Below are 16,630 nucleotides of genomic sequence, written 5' to 3'. Positions count from 1 at the left end.
CTATTGTACTGTTGCTCTTTGTTTGACATATCGCTTATTGCTCCCCAAACTCTTTGTAAGTCGCTTTGGATAAAAGTGTCTGCTAAATGACTAAATGTAAGTGTTCAGGTGGCAGAGCACTGGCATGAGAACAGGTGGCTAAGGGTTCGAGGCTGACCAAGGCCATTTTAAGTGTTCAGCAACATCGAAAGCTGATTAAAAAAGATGAATACGCCCGGAGAACTGTTTCAAGCGTGCCAGGCACAGTGGCTCAGGTGGCATAGCGCAACAACACAGGTGGCTAAGGGTTCGAGGCTGACCAAGCCCATTTTAAGTGTTCAGCAACATCGAACACTGATTAAAAAAGATGAATACGCCCGGAGAACTGTTTCAAGTGTGCCAGGCACTGTAGTTCAGGTGGCAGAGCACTGGCATTGCAACAGGTGGATAAGGGTTTGAGGCTGACCAATAACAATTTAAGTATTAGCACCTATTGTACTGTTGCTCTTTGTTTGACATATCGCTTATTGCTGTTTCAAGCGTGCCAGGCACACTGGCTCAGGTGGCAGAGCACTGGCATGAGAACAGGTGGCTAAGGGTTCGAGGCTGACCAAGCCCATTTTAAGTGTTCAGCAACATCGAACGTTGATTAAAAAAGATAAATACGCCCGGAGAACTGTTTCAAGCGTGCAAGGCACGTTGGCTCAGGTGGCAGAGCACTGGCATGAGAACAGGTGGCTAAGGGTTCGAGGCTGACCAAGCCCATTTTAAGTGTTCAGCTACATCAATGAGGAACAAGTGATTAAAAAAAAGATGAATACGCCCGGAGAACTGTTTCAAGCGTGCAAGGCACAGTGGCTCAGGTGGCAGAGCACTGGCATGAGAACAGGTGGCTAAGGGTTCGAGGCTGACCAAGCCCATTTTAAGTGTTCAGCAACATCGAACGCTGTTTAAAAAAGATGAATACGCCCGGAGAACTGTTTCAAGCGTGCAAGGCATGTTGGCTCAGGTGGCAGAGCACTGGCATGAGAACAGGTGGCTAAGGGTTCGAGGCTGACCAAGCCCATTTTAAGTGTTCAGCTACATCAATGAGGAACAAGTGATTAAAAAAAAGATGAATACGCCCGGAGAACTGTTTCAAGCGTGCAAGGCACAGTGGCTCAGGTGGCAGAGCACTGGCATGAGAACAGGTGGCTAAGGGTTCGAGGCTGACCAAGCCCATTTTAAGTGTTCAGCAACATCTAACGCTGATTAAAAAAGATGAATACGCCCGGAGAACTGTTTCAAGCCTGCAAGGCACGTTGGCTCAGGTGGCAGAGCACTGGCATGAGAACAGGTGGCTAAGGGTTCGAGGCTGACCAAGCCCATTTTAAGTGTTCAGCTACATCAATGAGGAACAAGTGATTAAAAAAAAGATGAATACGCCCGGAGAACTGTTTCAAGCCTGCAAGGCACAGTGGCTCAGATGGTAGAGCATTGAACATGGCACAGGAGATCCTGGGTTCAAAGCCTGGTGGTGGACGGCGAGTGGACGGCGAGTGGACGGCGAGTGGACGGCGAGTGGACGGCGAGTGGACGGCGAGTGGACGGCGAGTGGACGGCGAGTGGACGGCGAGTGGACGGCGAGTGGAGAACCCAGGATCCAAGACCAAGAGGCTGGAAGGAGGAGACGGAGTGGAGAACCCAAGACCAAGAAGCTGGAAGGAGGAGAAGATTCCCAGATCCTGAAAGGGGGGAGACGTTGGAGTGTGTCTCCCCCCGAGGTTCGGGAGCACAGAAGCCAGGGGTTATGCAACAGATCCCAAATTTTTCCCTCCAAAAAGCTACTACTCTACTCTACTCTACTCTACTCTACTCTACTCTACTCTACTCTACTCTACTCTACTCTACTCTACTCTACTCTACTCTACTCTACTCTACTCTACTCTACTCTACTCTACTCTACTCTACTCTACTCTACTCTACTCTACTCTACTCTACTCTACTCTACTCTACTCTACTCTACTCTACTCTACTCTACTCTACTCTACTCTACTCTACTCTACTCTACTCTACTCTACTCTACTCTACCTCACCAAAAACCCCTGTATTGCGGGTGTCCTCCTCCTGGTGTCCTCCTCCTGGTGTCCTCCTCCTGGTGTCCTCCTCCTGCCGTCCTCCTCCTGGTGTCCTCCTCCTGGTGTCCTCCTCCTGGTGTCCTCCTCCTGGTGTCCTCCTCCTGGTGTCCTCCTCCTGCCGTCCTCCTCCTGCCGTCCTCCGGGTGTCCTCCTCCTGCCGGCCTCCGGGTGTCCTCCTCCTGCCGGCCTCCGGGTGCCGTCCTCCTCCTGATGCAGGTCAATACCAGGCTCAAACCCCAGAGCTCTTGCTCAAAGGGCTGTGCTACTTAACACTGAGCCACTGGACACTGCACGGTTGAGACACTTCTCCTGGTAATTTTATCCTTTTCATTGAAATCTGAAACACATAAGAATGATCAGCAAGCACTCAACCTTCAACAAGCTGGTCTTGACCACATAACCATTGGATCCAAATTCAATGCTCTTACCGCTGAGCCAGTGGACTTGGCTTATTTGAACAAGTATGAACAAGCCAGTTAGGTATGTAAATTAAATCCAATTCTTGGTTATTTTGATATTCTTCCTGTGTAAACAACTGTTGTGTGAAAGCGGTTTGACATATGCAAAGTTGTAAATTGATTAAAAAAGTTTTCAATGTTAAAGCGTTTTATGTCAATGTCCCCCAGCAATAACTTTAAATCAATTAACAACATTAATATAAGCACATTTTCTGTGATTTACTCACGTGTTTAAAAATTAATACTTTTTACTTGTGTAACGTTCACATTTTAATCAGTGAACTAGAGGAAATTCCGCTCGCGCAATCCCAGTTATCTGCAAAGTGACGTCATGACATAACTGCTCCGCTGTTTAGCGTTACATTTTTATTCGTTTCGGACTGACAGAATAACATGCGCATTTAATTTATAATCCGCTCTGTGCATTTCAAATGTGTATTAAATGTGATATCAACGTAACGCACACAGGCCTACAGTATTCGTTGGCTAACCTACCCAGCACTGCCTTTGGAAACACCTGCACGTGTTTGGGGAGTGACGCCATGGGCAGCTGACAGGTAAGCAAGAGTCACGTGGTCATGGAATTTATAGTCTAAGCTTAATCAAACGTTTAGGTGTGTTCAGGTGTGTCCGACTTCATGTGGCCCTGCGCAAACCGACCGTCCTCTGACAACCAAGTACCTTGACAGGACAGCTCTCGCGATGCGTGATGTCATACCTCGAACGGTCTGCGCAGCGCTGCATGAACTTCGTTTAGAAAGGGAATCCCCTATCCCTGTGACACACTATGTAAAGTAGCCTACAAATATATATATATATTAATGTAGTAGAGTAAAAATGTTGATTTAAGATTTAAGACATCTGATATTTGCTAAATAACCAAAAATGAACAACAAAACGCCATTAGGTCCACAGTTTAATCAGTTTTCTGCCCTGGGGTTAAATCGCCCAATGATACATAACAAATGTTTTATTTATTTATTTATGTATTTTATTTATTTATTTTTTATATTATGAATAACATACACAATGAATTAAAAAGCAAGTACATTATTAATTACATTTAAGAATGCAATAAGTTTGCTTCCCTGGGGTTAATCAACTGATTATAGTAGGCTACTCTACAATAAATATTCATGCAAATTTGCCTAATAATACATTTCACAATAATTGTATTTTATTTTTCACAAATAATTTCAGACACTGGCCACAAGGGGGCAGTACATATTTAGTTTGGATTGGTAATGAACAATCACGTGTTTAAAACCAGTGTCTATAAACTACTAAAGCAGTCCCTTGAATCATTCATTCTTTTCAGAACCATTGTTTTATTTCACTTGCCCTCTTTGCCCCGTCCCTGGCATTGATTCTTTCTTTTTATCTCTATTTTCTGTTTTCCCTCCCTCTGGGGCAGTCGTGGCCTAATGGTTAGAGAGTCGGACTCGTGACCAGAAGGTTGCCAGTTCGATCCTCAGGGCCGGCAGGTAACGACTGAGGTGCCCTTGAGCAAGGCACCTTACCCCTACTTGCTCCCCGGGCGCTGCAGTGATAGCTGCCCACTGCTCCGGGTGTATGTGTGTTCACCACTTGCTGTGCGTGTGTTCACTACTCTCTGGATAGGTTAAATGCAGAGGGCAAATTTCAGGTATGGTTCTCCATAACTGACAAATAGGTCACTTTCACTTTTCACTTTTCACTTTCACTTTCACTTTCACTTTCTCGGAGCCTTTTAAACTGACTTTGACCGGAACTTAATATTTAGCAAGTCACATGTGCTGAGAAACAAACCAGCAAAGTGACAGAGTGTGTTATTGTGTAATATGAAGGAAGCAGGTTGCAGATTGCTGCAGATGGTCGTGCTGATGTATATCTAGCAGGTGGAACATGGAATAGAGGAGTCCGGTTCATGGCCAGTGTGTATCCGGCTGAACGAGAGCTGATATCCACACATTGCTCACTAGATCAAAACGTCTGTCGGTGTGACAGGGACCATTATAAACAGGAACATCAGCACAGAGCGACACACACATGAAAAAACTGATAACTGTGCTATAATGTAGCACGTTCTTGTAAAAGTCATTTTTGGGCCTATAAAGTAGATTTCATTGCAGGTACATCTGCATCTGCGCTTGGAAACTGGCTCCCATGCCTCTCGGTGCCTTTTCACACGTCTCGGATATCGCGCTTAAAGTGAAACATCTCTCATTGTCAAGGTCTCATGGGAGTTTGGGGGGGGGGTGCGACACTGAATGAGGCGAGAAACTGAAAAAATAATGGGGAGAATAAAGGAACTGATGGCAGGGAGTGAGGGAGGAAGGAGAGAGAGCGAGAGAGTGAATGGTACAAGAGAGAGAGAGAGTGTGTCCCTGCCAGGACTCACGTAGACCCACAGCTGCAGAGCCTTTCTGATCTCAGTACCTCCCTCTACCCGTCCATCACACTCCCCATTCTGAAAATGTATGTGCTCGCTTGAGAAAGAGAAAGCACCCTTCTATTTGTAGGCCACGCTGTTTAAATAAGCTGATTGTCTGGGTGGCACCAGACAAACTTTGCAGCCAACAAATGCAAGCGTGTGTGTGTGTGTGGTCTACATATGTTCGTCTCACACTACAGTATATACGTATACACATCAGCTGAGATATGGCATCCGGTACACACACACACACACACATACAGAGCATGACATCAGCCTTTGTCTCCAGGAGGCTTCTGCATGCTGAGTTGCTTATTTCATTATCACCTCATTCTGATTGGTTGCTTTAAAGACACATTGAAGTGTGCAGCTTTGTTTAGAGTGTTGAGGTCATTTCCATTAAAACAAGATGTAAAGCCAAGATTTATTTAAAATTTTCCCCTTTGAAAATAGCCAATAACGTTTATAGTTTACCTTACAGCTGTTCCTATAGGCCGCTATGCGTAAGTCATCCGCCATATTGGAACGCACAAGAGCAAGTTGACTGCACCTGGAACCGTAGCTGTCGCTACGAGGCGAAGGCGTTAGCTAAGAAATTAAATTAAAACATATAAAAACACGAACAAACACATTTCCAAATGTGAAAGTTTATTTCCAAACTTAAATCTTGCCGGTTTTCACTGAAAAGAGTTTGTGGCATCTTTTGATTGATGATAGTAATTTAAATGTTGACTCTTTCAAGATGGCGACATGTCTGGAGCGGTCGAGCGTGGCATCTGAGTAATCATATTTATGCAGAATTATGTATTAAAAGTGTTTATCTGAATTGAAGAAAGTGAGAGATTATTTTTTGTATGGAGTGGCTTGCTGATAAAGCTTTAAATTGGGGCTGTAAAACAATTAATTGCGATAAATCGCATCCAGAATAAAAGTTTACATAATATATTGTAGGTCTGTGTACTGTGCATATTAATTTTGTATTCATAAAAACATTCACATGCATGCATACATACAGCACAAGATTTCGTTATGAAACTACAAAGCCAAGACGTGAGTGTATAACAGACACCGAGAGAGCCCAGAATGACCAATCCATCACATACATGTGAACACAACTGCATACATGTTCAATTAATGCACATGCATTTTCTTCATCTGTTAACCCAGGCCAAAAACTACATTAGAGGTTTACCTAAAGTACCAAAGAAAGACTTAAACACAATTTTCTCTAAAGCTAGCTCAGAAGGTAAGCCATTTCTCTCCTTTGCTATATTATAACAGAAAAACGACCATCTCATCGATAGTGTTGCATACTCAGAAATGTTTTGTGTCTTGTCAGCCGTGGGTGCTCTAGAACGAATGCTGGTTCTAGATCCAGAAAAACGCGCCAGTGCCACAGATGCTCTTGAGCTCCCCCTGTTCACCGAGTTCAGAGAACCAGAGGAAGAGACAGAGGCGTTACCATACGACCACTCCATGGATAACATGGAACTGCCCTTAGACCAATGTATGAAAGGGGTCATGGGAGGGGTTTTAGCCACTACATTTTCTAGCTATTAATGCTTTCCTACAATAAATAGTTATCTTCCACAAGGGGGCACTAAAAAGGAAAATCTATATTAGTATATCTATATAATCTATATCTATATTATAAGTCACAGTTGATGTTTCATTCTGATGTTTCAGCTTTTATATACTGTGATCTCTGTTTCTCCTGTGCAGGTCACACGTTTACAGAGATCCTGTCATTTCAACCGCCCATCTCAGAGATCAGAGACTCCAAAGAGACATTCCTTTGAGTGGACACACATACAAGACTGAGAGCTAAATAATCCAGCACTATCTGGGCATGTGTGTAAGAAAGAAAGAGAACAGAAATGGAAGGAATATGAGCTTCAACAGAAGACACTGTACGGAGTACACAATAGGCTGTGATGTTTTAGGTGTGTCGCTATTATTATTTTATTCATTAGTTCATTAATGCAATAGATTGTAAATAATGTCTAGCACATTTGTTTATTAATTAAAACATATAATGAGAGTCTCATGTTTGTTTTTTATTTAATTGTCTTTTTTCTATTTAGCTTCTATGGCCAATTTGTGTTTAAGCAAAAGTTCTTTACAAACATCACCAGCAGTACCGACATATGGCCTAGTACAAATAGACATAGATGTTGACAGATAGGTTACAAAACAAAATTGTGTTTATTATCAGGGGAAAAATTAACAAAGAATCAAGGCCACCAGCCAGGCATGTAGCCTTGGCTAAACTAAACAAATGACAAAATCCTTTAAAACCATAAGGAACTTAGTGATTTAAAGGTAACACTTTACAATAAACTTAATAGTATTTATATTTAAACATTAAATGACATTTCTGCAGCATTTATAGTTAAAGCTATACCTATACCTAAAACTATTAACTCATTTTTTCAAAATGAACTAATGTGAGTTATGAATGAACAGTAGGATTTGTATTAACTAAGATTAGCAATGATGAATAAATGTTGGAAAATCGATTGCTCATGGTTAGTTCATGTAATGCATTAACACATAATCACAAATACAAGGAACTAGACCAAATAAATAAATGTTTCTTTTTCTGAACCATCGCATCACCTTGAAATAATCAGCCCCACTTGTTCAAACTAAATCCGAACCCACAACTTGTTTTATATGACCGTGAGTTCCGGGGATCTTTATATAGGCTGCACATTTTTCATCTGAAATGTTTTGTGAGCTCCTGAAATCACCATGAGAAGAGCTGATCTATTTCTACTGTTTGCCGGAGTCTTGGTCAATGGACAAGGTGAGCACTATAATAACTGGCAGCAAATGATTGATGTGATTTTTACAGCTTATTCACTGTAAACTTTCTATTTTCTACCTTTACAGAACCACGTTGGGAAAATGGCTATGATGAGGATCTGAGTTTTGCCTGCCCCCCGGGACAGTCAATATCCTACATTAAAAGGTGAATAAAGGGTCAATCAGCGAATCAAACTGTATGGCTTGTTTGACTATAATAACATTATGATAATGTGGTCAAAGCTGAGCAAAAAACATCTTTATATTTGTCTGTTTCAATGTTCCCATGAAACCAAAGCCAACATGACAACAACCATGAGGACAGAATGTGGGAATTTGGCTGTAAGCACACTTTTGATGCCGGCACAGAATGTTTCTGGACACCTTAAGTGAACGACTTTGACCAGAAATTCACCTACGAGTGCCCATCAAACAATGTGATTTCGGGAATAAGCAGCTACCATAACAACAAACACGAGGACACGCCGAGCTTTTATAGCTGATCTACCATCAAATGTCAATTCACTTGAGCTGATGTCAATATTTCACACAGGTGGCAGTTTTACTGCTGTAGAAGCAATGGTTACTGTAATAAAGCCTGTCAGTCGACGACATATGTGAACTGGTTCGACGAGGCTTTCCATTGGACTGTACCAAACGATAACTACCTGGTGGGCGCTGAAAGCTACCATGAAGATAAACATGAGTGAGTATCGCAATATCGGCTCAAGATTCTTTATAAATTACTATTATTTTGTCTTGTCAGGAACAAGACTGTAAATGAGACGTAAAACAGGCAATGTCACATTTCTATATTCACTCATGTGATGCCTTTCTGTTTTCAGAGACCGGCGCTGGATGTATACGTTCTGTTCCCAAGTGCAATGCTGAGATTCTCACGCACTACTATTTGCATTCAAAAGACAAAAAAATTTGAAATAAAATGTTTGTTGAAAATGATCATTTTCTTATCATAACCGTCTAATTTCTTTTAGATGTGAAAATAAACACAGAATTAAAGCCAAATCAAGTAATGTCGGACTCTAAACTGTCCAGCACGATCAAAAATCAGACTTGGGACTCAGTGAGACAAAGGTTGAAGTTTATTCATCAGAAAATCAGCGCGCTGGGCTTTCTCAGACAACAGGGTCTTCACAGAGAGTCAGCCCCGCTTTACTGTGTTACAGGACAATTATAGTGTGTATGTGTGGGTGTCCCTTCCTTGAACCGCCACCTTAACGTGGTGGAGGGGTTTGAGTACCCGAGTGACCCTAGGAGCTATGTTGTCGGGGGCTATATGCCCCTGGTAGGGTCTCCCAAGGCAAACAGGTCCTAGGCGACGGGTCAGACTAAGAGTGGTTCAAAAACCCCATATGATGTTTACAAAAACAAGGACCGTGACGTCGCCCGGTATGGCGCAACCGGGGCACCACCCTGGAGCCAGGCCCGGGGTCGGTGCTCGTATGCGAGCGCCTGGTGGCCGGGCCTTTCCCCACGGGGTCCGGCCGGGCTCAGCCCGAAGGAGCGACGTGGGGCCGCCTTCCCGTGGGCTCACCACGTGCGGGAGGGACCATAGGGGGTCGGTGCATTGTGGATCGGGCGGCAGTCGGAGGAGAGTGCCTCGACAGCCCGATCCCTGGACACGGAAGCTAGCTCTAGGGACGTGGAATGTCACCTCGCTGGCGGGGAAGGAGCCTGAGATGGTGCGGGAGGTTGAGAGGTTCCGACTAGAGATAGTCGGGATCACCTCTATGCATGTCTTGGGCTCTGGAACCACACTCCTCGAGAGAGGATGGACACTTCATCACTCTGGAGTTGCCCATGGTGAGAGGCGGCGGGCTGGTGTGGGTCTGCTTATAGCCCCCCAGCTCTCCCACCATGTGTTGGAGTTTACCCCGGTGAACGAGAGGGTCGTTTCCCTGCGCCTACGGGTCGGGGTTAGGTCTCTCACTGTTGTTTGTGCCTACGGGCCGAACGGCAGTGCAGAGTACCCGACCTTCTTGGAGTCTCTGGGAGGGGTGCTGGAAAGTGCTCCGACTGGGGACTCCGTCGTCCTACTGGGGGACTTCAACGCCCATGTCGGCAACGACAGTGACACCTGGAGGGGCGTGATTGGGAGGAACGGCCCCCCTGATCTGAACCCGAGCGGTGTTCAGTTATTGGACTTCTGTGCTAGTCACAGTTTGTCTATAACGAACACCATGTTCAAGCATAAGGGTGTCCATCAGTGCACGTGGCACCAGGACACCCTAGGCCGCAGGTCGATGATCGACTTTGTGGTCGTTTCATCTGACCTGCGACCATATGTTTTGGACACTCGGTTAAGAGAGGGGCGGAGCTGTCAACTGATCACCACCTGGTGGTGAGTTGGATCCGATGGCAGGAGAGGAAGCTGGACAGACTCGGCAGACCCAAACGTACTGTAAGGGTCTGCTGGGAACGCCTGGCCGAGTCTCCTGTCAGAGAGATCTTTAACTCCCACCTCCGGCAGAGCTTCAACCAGATCCCGAGGGAGGCTGGAGACATTGAGTCCGAGTGGACCATGTTCTCCGCCTCCATCGTCGAAGCGGCCACTCGGAGCTGTGGCCGTAAGGTCTCCGGTGCCTGTCGAGGCGGGAATCCCCGAACCCGGTGGTGGACACCGGAAGTAAGGGAAACCGTCAAGCTGAAGAAGGAGTCTTATCGGGCCTGGTTGGCTTGTGGGACTCCTGAGGCAGCTGACAGGTACCGGCAGGCCAAGCGGACTGCTGCCCGGGTGGTTGTGGAGGCAAAAACTCGGGCCTGGGAGGAGTTTGGTGAGGCCATGGAGAAGGACTATCGACTGGCCTCGAAGAGATTCTGGCAAACCGTCCGGCGCCTCAGGAGAGGGAAACAGTGCCCTACCAACGCTGTTTACAGGCTGTTGACCTCAACTGGGGATGTCGTCGGTCGGTGGAAAGAGTACTTCGAGGATCTCCTCAATCCCACCGTCGCGTCCTCCATTGAGGAAGCAGAGGCTGAGGGCTCAGAGGTGGACTCGTCCATCACCCAAGCCGAAGTCACTGAGGTAGTCAAGAAACTCCTCAGTGGCAGAGCACCGGGGGTGGATGAGATTCGCCCTGAGTACCTCAAGTCTCTGGATGTTGTGGGGCTGTCTTGGCTGACACGCCTCTGCAGCATCGCGTGGCGGTCAGGGACAGTGCCTCTGGGATGGCAGACCGGGGTGGTGGTCCCTCTTTTTAAGAAGGGGGACCGGAGGGTGTGTTCCAACTACAGGGGGATCACACTTCTCAGCCTTCCCGGGAAAGTCTATGCCAGGGTACTGGAGAGGAGAATACGGCCGATAGTAGAACCTCGGATTCAGGAGGAACAGTGTGGTTTTCGTCCAGGCCGTGGAACGCTGGACCAGCTCTACACCCTCTACAGGGTGCTGGAGGGTGCATGGGAGTTTGCTCAACCAATCCACATGTGTTTTGTGGATTTGGAGAAAGCATTCGACTGTGTCCCTCGCGGCATCCTGTGGAGGGTGCTTCGGGAGTATGGGGTCTGTGGTCCTTTGCTAAGGGCTGTCAGGTCCCTGTACGACCGAAGCAGGAGCTTGGTTCGCATTGCCGGCAGTAAGTCGGACCTGTTCCCAGTGCATGTCGGACTCCGGCAGGGCTGCCCTTTGTCACCGGTTCTGTTCGTAATTTTTATGGACAGAATTTCTAGGCGCAGCCGGGGGCCGGAGGGTGTCAGGTTTGGGGACCACACGATCTCGTCTCTGCTATTTGCGGATGATGTCGTCGTGTTGGCCCCTTCAAACCAGGACCTTCAGCATGCACTGGGACGGTTTACAGCAGAGTGTGAAGAGGCTGGAATGTAAATCAGTACCTCCAAATTCGAGGCCATGGTCCTCAGTCGGAAAAGGGTGACTTGCCCACTTCAGGTTGGTGGAGAGTTCCTTCCTCAAGTGGAGGAGTTTAAGTATCTCGGGGTCTTGTTCACGAGTGAGGGGAGGAGGGAACGGGAGATTGACAGACGGATCGGTGCAGCTTCTGCAGTAATGCGGTCGATGTACCGGTCCGTCGTGGTGAAGAAAGAGCTGAGCCGCAAGGCGAAGCTCTCAATTTACCGGTCAATCTACGTTCCTAGTCTCACCTATGGTCATGAGCTTTGGGTCATGACCGAAAGGACAAGATCCCGGATACAGGCGGCTGAAATGAGCTTCCTCCGCAGGGTGGCTGGGCGATCCCTTAGAGATAGGGTGAGAAGCTCGGTCACCCGCGAGGAGCTCGGAGTAGAGCCGCTGCTCCTCCACATCGAGAGGGGTCAGCTGAGGTGGCTTGGGCATCTGTTACGGATGCCTACTGGACGCCTTCCTCGGAAGGTGTTCCAGGCCCGTCCGACCGGGAGGAGACCCCGGGGAAGACCTAGGACACGCTGGTGGGACTATGTCTCCCGGCTGGCCTGGGAACGCCTCGGTGTCCCCCCGGAAGAGCTGGAGGAAGTGTCTAGGGTGAGGGATGTCTGGGCATCTCTGCTTAGACTGCTGCCCCCGCGACCCGGCCCCGGATAAGCGGAAGAAAATGGATGGATGGATGGATGTGTGGGTGTGTCTTCAAGCTGGCGTCAGCTCCTTTCTTCAATCATGTGGCAACACCTCGTCTGATGCTCAGTTCTCCTCCAATCCACTTGACAATCTTAGTTCTCTTAGTTTCTGCAAAACAACATATTCACCCCCCTTCTTTAGCCCTTTTTCTCGGAATCTAACCTTTTACCCTCAGACGCATTCTTCTTCCTCTTTAGCTCGCACTCAAGGCTGCACAACCACTCACCACTTCCTCTTACACTTCCACATTCACACTCTAGTATGCATCTTTAACTCTGTGTCCCTCTCTTGTACTCATATTATTATAACGTCTAGAGTATAACAATGTTAATATATATTGTAATAAAGTTCCATAGAAGGGAAGGAAGGAGGCGGGAACCGGCGAACATTCAAACTTTAAAACTTTAATCAAATAAACAATAAACACTGAAGTAACTGACCGACAGCCACCTCACGGTAGACTGCCGGCCATAAAACATACACAAACTAAACACAGTTTCGGGCCCGGTCCTCTCTCGTCAACAGTCCTGCCGAACATCCTTTTAAGCTCCCGATCTCCTCCGTGATAAGATGCGGGACCGATGCGCACAGCTGCTTCCACTTATCACTCACGCCACCGGCCCCGCGTCACGGCTCTCGTCCCGCCTTCCTCACCACATATATATTTATTGCTTAAAAATCCCTACAGTAACCAATGTCATTATTCAAATGCCGATAGCTCTTTATTTGGATCATGCAAATGCCATTAGAAGATACATGCGAACACATTTTTCTGCACAAATAATTGTCAAAATGATTAAAACATGAACAAACCTAAAATGTAGGCCTACGCTTTGTAATTGGTAATTAAAAGAATACCCTGAAATATTTTTAATAAAAAAATGCCATGAAATATTATTTAAGGCCATGAAGCTGCTATAGCCTACAGTATAGACAAAATAAATAACTAGATGCAGCATTGGCCACTTTGCTCTGCTGCTGCCATACATCAACAGCGCCGCCATATTAGTGAGGGCACTTTAAGCCTAGTGAACCTAATGGGAGAGCTGCGCTTTTAGCATTAAAAGCAGAATCGCGTTTACATTTCTTAATATTTTTCAGTGGTTCACGATATACGTAGAGTACATCTTTATCATGCCTCTAGTTGCTTCATATCTGGAAAAAATGAATGGTTGTCATAAGGAAATGTGAAATCCATTATTTGTGCCTATTATTCGTGGGAATCCACTAGATGACACCATGTTCAGCATGCTCGGTACACGTTGGCCTTCCAAATGTCTGATTTATTGTGTTTTCTTGTTATTGTGTGAGATGTTCAGAAATAAGTGATATGTTCGTCATGAGTCGTGATATTTCATGAGCCACCATATCCAAATAAAGAGTGAAAAGATATAAAAGACTGACAACACAAAATCGAAATCCAATGAGAACACAAATCCAGAGTTCAAGACATTGCTTAACGCCTGAGTGGGAGTACTTTAAGGGTGAGTGACTTCCAGGCAAACATATATCTGTGAAGTATTTCACAAACGCAAAAAGATTTTTGCCAGGCTCTATACGTGACACGGGGAAAGTAAAACAGCAATCAAGGTAATTCCTATTTTAATATGATGGTAACTCGTAACATCATTTAGCATCCTCTATTCCTTTGGTTGCATAAGAGTTACATTGATGACCTAAATGTCTTAAAGATATATGTCTTTATAAACGTATAGTCTCTTGAACATCATGAGAGGTGCAGCTCTGTTTCTGCTGCTGATGGCAACCTTGATTAAGGAACAAGGTGGGAAAACTGAAATCTGAAAATCTATTTATTAGAGCTAGCGAAGACCTATTTTGTTGAATTTTATGAATTTAGGTGTTTTTTCTAATACCCACAGAATCGTACTGGATCAATGACTATGATCAGCGGTTTAGTTTCACTTGCCCCAACTCTCAGTCAATATCTTACATTAAGAGGTAAGAAGAAAGTCCAGTGAGTAGAAATCGCCTTGTCTAAATAATCTGGCATTTCAGGCACAAAATAAGGTTTAACTTCTGAATTGTCTCTCTTATCGTTCCTTTGCCTAATAAACCAAAAAGCAAACATCATAATTATTATGAAGACAGACTGTGGGATATTGGCTGTAAGGAGAGCTTTGCTAGCTCAGAATGTTTCTGGTCCCCTTACGTAAACGCCTTTGATGAACAAATCACCTTTACGTGCCCGACAAACTATATTCTTACAGGAATGGGAAGTTTCCATGGGAACAAAGAAGAAGACCGACGGTAAGTCGATTATTGATTGACTTATAAAATTCACCTGAGCTTGTGTCAGTAAAGTGTTTGCGCTCAGGTGGCAGTTTCATTGCTGTAAAGGACGTAATTACTGTACTACCCACTGTCAATGGACTCCGTACATCAACTGGTTTGATGAGGAATTCAACTGGCACGTGCCTCACTATAATTATCTGGTGGGTGCTGCAAGCTTCCATGATAATTATTTTGAGTAAGTACACCTGTCCACGGTTTGAGAAAGTTACCTTATATAGTTATATAAATATATGATTTATTCAGATTCCTGTCAAATAACTATAAAGTGTACTTTGTTACTCACTAATATTAAGCCTGTTACCTTTTCAGAGATCGTCGCTGGAGATACATGTACTGCGCAAAACGAATCTGTTTAAACAGTTGATACAGCGGTTTTGGGAAAACCGTCTCTCAAATCAGACATTTGAATAATTGTTATTAACAGTAATTGTTGTTGTAGGTAGATGACAATCACATTCCCCCTTATAGCTGGTCTTCATACAAAATGGTGTTGTTTCATGTTTACGGTCTGGTAATAAAAAAAGGATCTGAGACTTTGTGTAAACCCATTCTGCACAAAAAAACTGTTTTGTGCTCAGTACCCAATGTTTGTAATCCTTTCCATGCAATAATATTAAATGCAAAGTAATAAATGCAAATTGGGTGCATTCGTCCTTTTGTAATTAACTATAGCCTACCATATCAGATCAGCCATATCCAGTTCCTCCAGATATCACTTATGACAGAGCAGAGATGGGGTGATTGGAGATGGCATAAACTGCTGAAACGGACAAAACAAAAATTAAAAGAATACCCTGAAATATTTTTAATTAAAAAAATGCCATGAAATATTATTTAAGGCCATGAAGCTGCTATAGCCTACAGTATAGACAAAATAAATAGCTAGATGCCGCATTGGCCACTTTGCTCTGCTGCTGCCATACATCAACAGCGCCGCCATATTAGTGAGGGAAACAGTGCACTTACAGCCTAGTGAACCTAATGGGAGAGCTGTGCTTTTAGCATTAAAAGCAGAATCACGTTTTCATTTCTTAACATATTTCAGTGGTTCACGATATACGTAGAGTACATCTTCGTGCCTCTAGTTGCTTCATATCTCGATAAAATTAATGGTTGTCATAACGAAATGTGAAATCCATTATTTGTGCCTATTATTCGTGGGAATCCACTAGATGACACGGTGTTTAAATGTCTTAAAGTGATGTTACAGTAACGACATTATTTTACTTACATAACTTCAAACAAAACGATATTCTAGACATAGGCGGAGTTTGACATTCGAGCCAGGGGGGGCAAAAAAAGAAAATCATTGTAGCAGCTGGGACCTGGGCTATCAATTGGGGAACACAGCACTAACACATATGGACACAACAAACATGCTAAATAAACACATATATTTATTTTTAACCCAAAGAAGAAGAAAAAACAGTACAACAATACAATCATTCTATTAGTAAACAGGTAAGCCACTTGACTTTGCATCGCATCTTCGGACACAATTAGTTGAACATCAACGCAATAAAATGCGGACCACTTTTGTTAAAATATTATCTTCAACCAAAATGAAAAGATTTTTAAAGTTTTTCTTTCCTTTTTTCAAAACACATTGTGGCAATGAGAGCGATTAAAAAACAAGTTATATTTCGCATTTTGTTGTACTTCATGAAACATTTAAAACATTTTGAGACAAGGGGAAAAAATAAAAAAGACGCCATGTGAGAGGCTACAGTATGCATAGATACAAAATTGCCTTTCTCTTATAAGTGTGACAAGACGGAACATTTTCAACTGACAGTCACACAATACTCCCCACTTTTAATTTTTATATCAGTGGGACCCCCGTCCCCATCCCTCAAAAGACAGCATATTGAAAGCAGTGTGTTGAGTTTAAAGCAGTTATTTGGCAGAGAAATCAAATTTACAGACCTAGACATTGTCCAGACAAGTGCAACAGTAATTTTCGTTTTTTGCG

General features: G+C 44.5%; 1 protein-coding gene and 1 long non-coding RNA gene across 2 annotated transcripts; both read left to right on the top strand.

Moving 5' to 3' along the window:
- Positions 1–7,704: 7,704 nt before the first annotated feature.
- Positions 7,705–8,264, top strand: LOC306892844. The gene is made up of 3 exons (XR_013786505.1): positions 7,705–7,776; positions 7,863–7,941; positions 8,074–8,264. It is a non-coding gene; the product is annotated as an uncharacterized lncRNA (long non-coding RNA).
- Positions 8,265–13,856: 5,592 nt separating this feature from the next.
- Positions 13,857–15,293, top strand: LOC306892843 (hemagglutinin/amebocyte aggregation factor-like). The gene is made up of 6 exons (XM_079454162.1): positions 13,857–13,935; positions 14,061–14,128; positions 14,226–14,304; positions 14,428–14,613; positions 14,681–14,833; positions 14,968–15,293. The coding sequence occupies exons 2-6, from the start codon at positions 14,074–14,076 to the stop codon at positions 15,020–15,022; spliced, it is 528 nt and encodes a 175-aa protein (XP_079310288.1). The 5' UTR covers positions 13,857–13,935; positions 14,061–14,073; the 3' UTR covers positions 15,023–15,293.
- Positions 15,294–16,630: the final 1,337 nt, after the last annotated feature.

The sequence above is a fragment of the Barbatula barbatula genome, assembly GCF_947034865.1.
Source record: "Barbatula barbatula genome assembly, chromosome: 4".
Lineage (NCBI taxonomy): Eukaryota > Metazoa > Chordata > Actinopteri > Cypriniformes > Nemacheilidae > Barbatula > Barbatula barbatula.
This window is presented reverse-complemented; position numbering and strand designations above follow the sequence as displayed.

Bases quoted from the DNA above. Each gene is read 5' to 3' on its own strand.
- LOC306892843 (XM_079454162.1), top strand. From the start codon at position 14,074: ATGAGAGGTGCAGCTCTGTTTCTGCTGCTGATGGCAACCTTGATTAAG. The intron at 14,305-14,427 runs GTAAGAAGAAAG...TAAACCAAAAAG, and splicing joins TCAATATCTTACATTAAGAG to CAAACATCATAATTATTATG. The intron at 14,614-14,680 runs GTAAGTCGATTA...GTTTGCGCTCAG, and splicing joins AACAAAGAAGAAGACCGACG to GTGGCAGTTTCATTGCTGTA.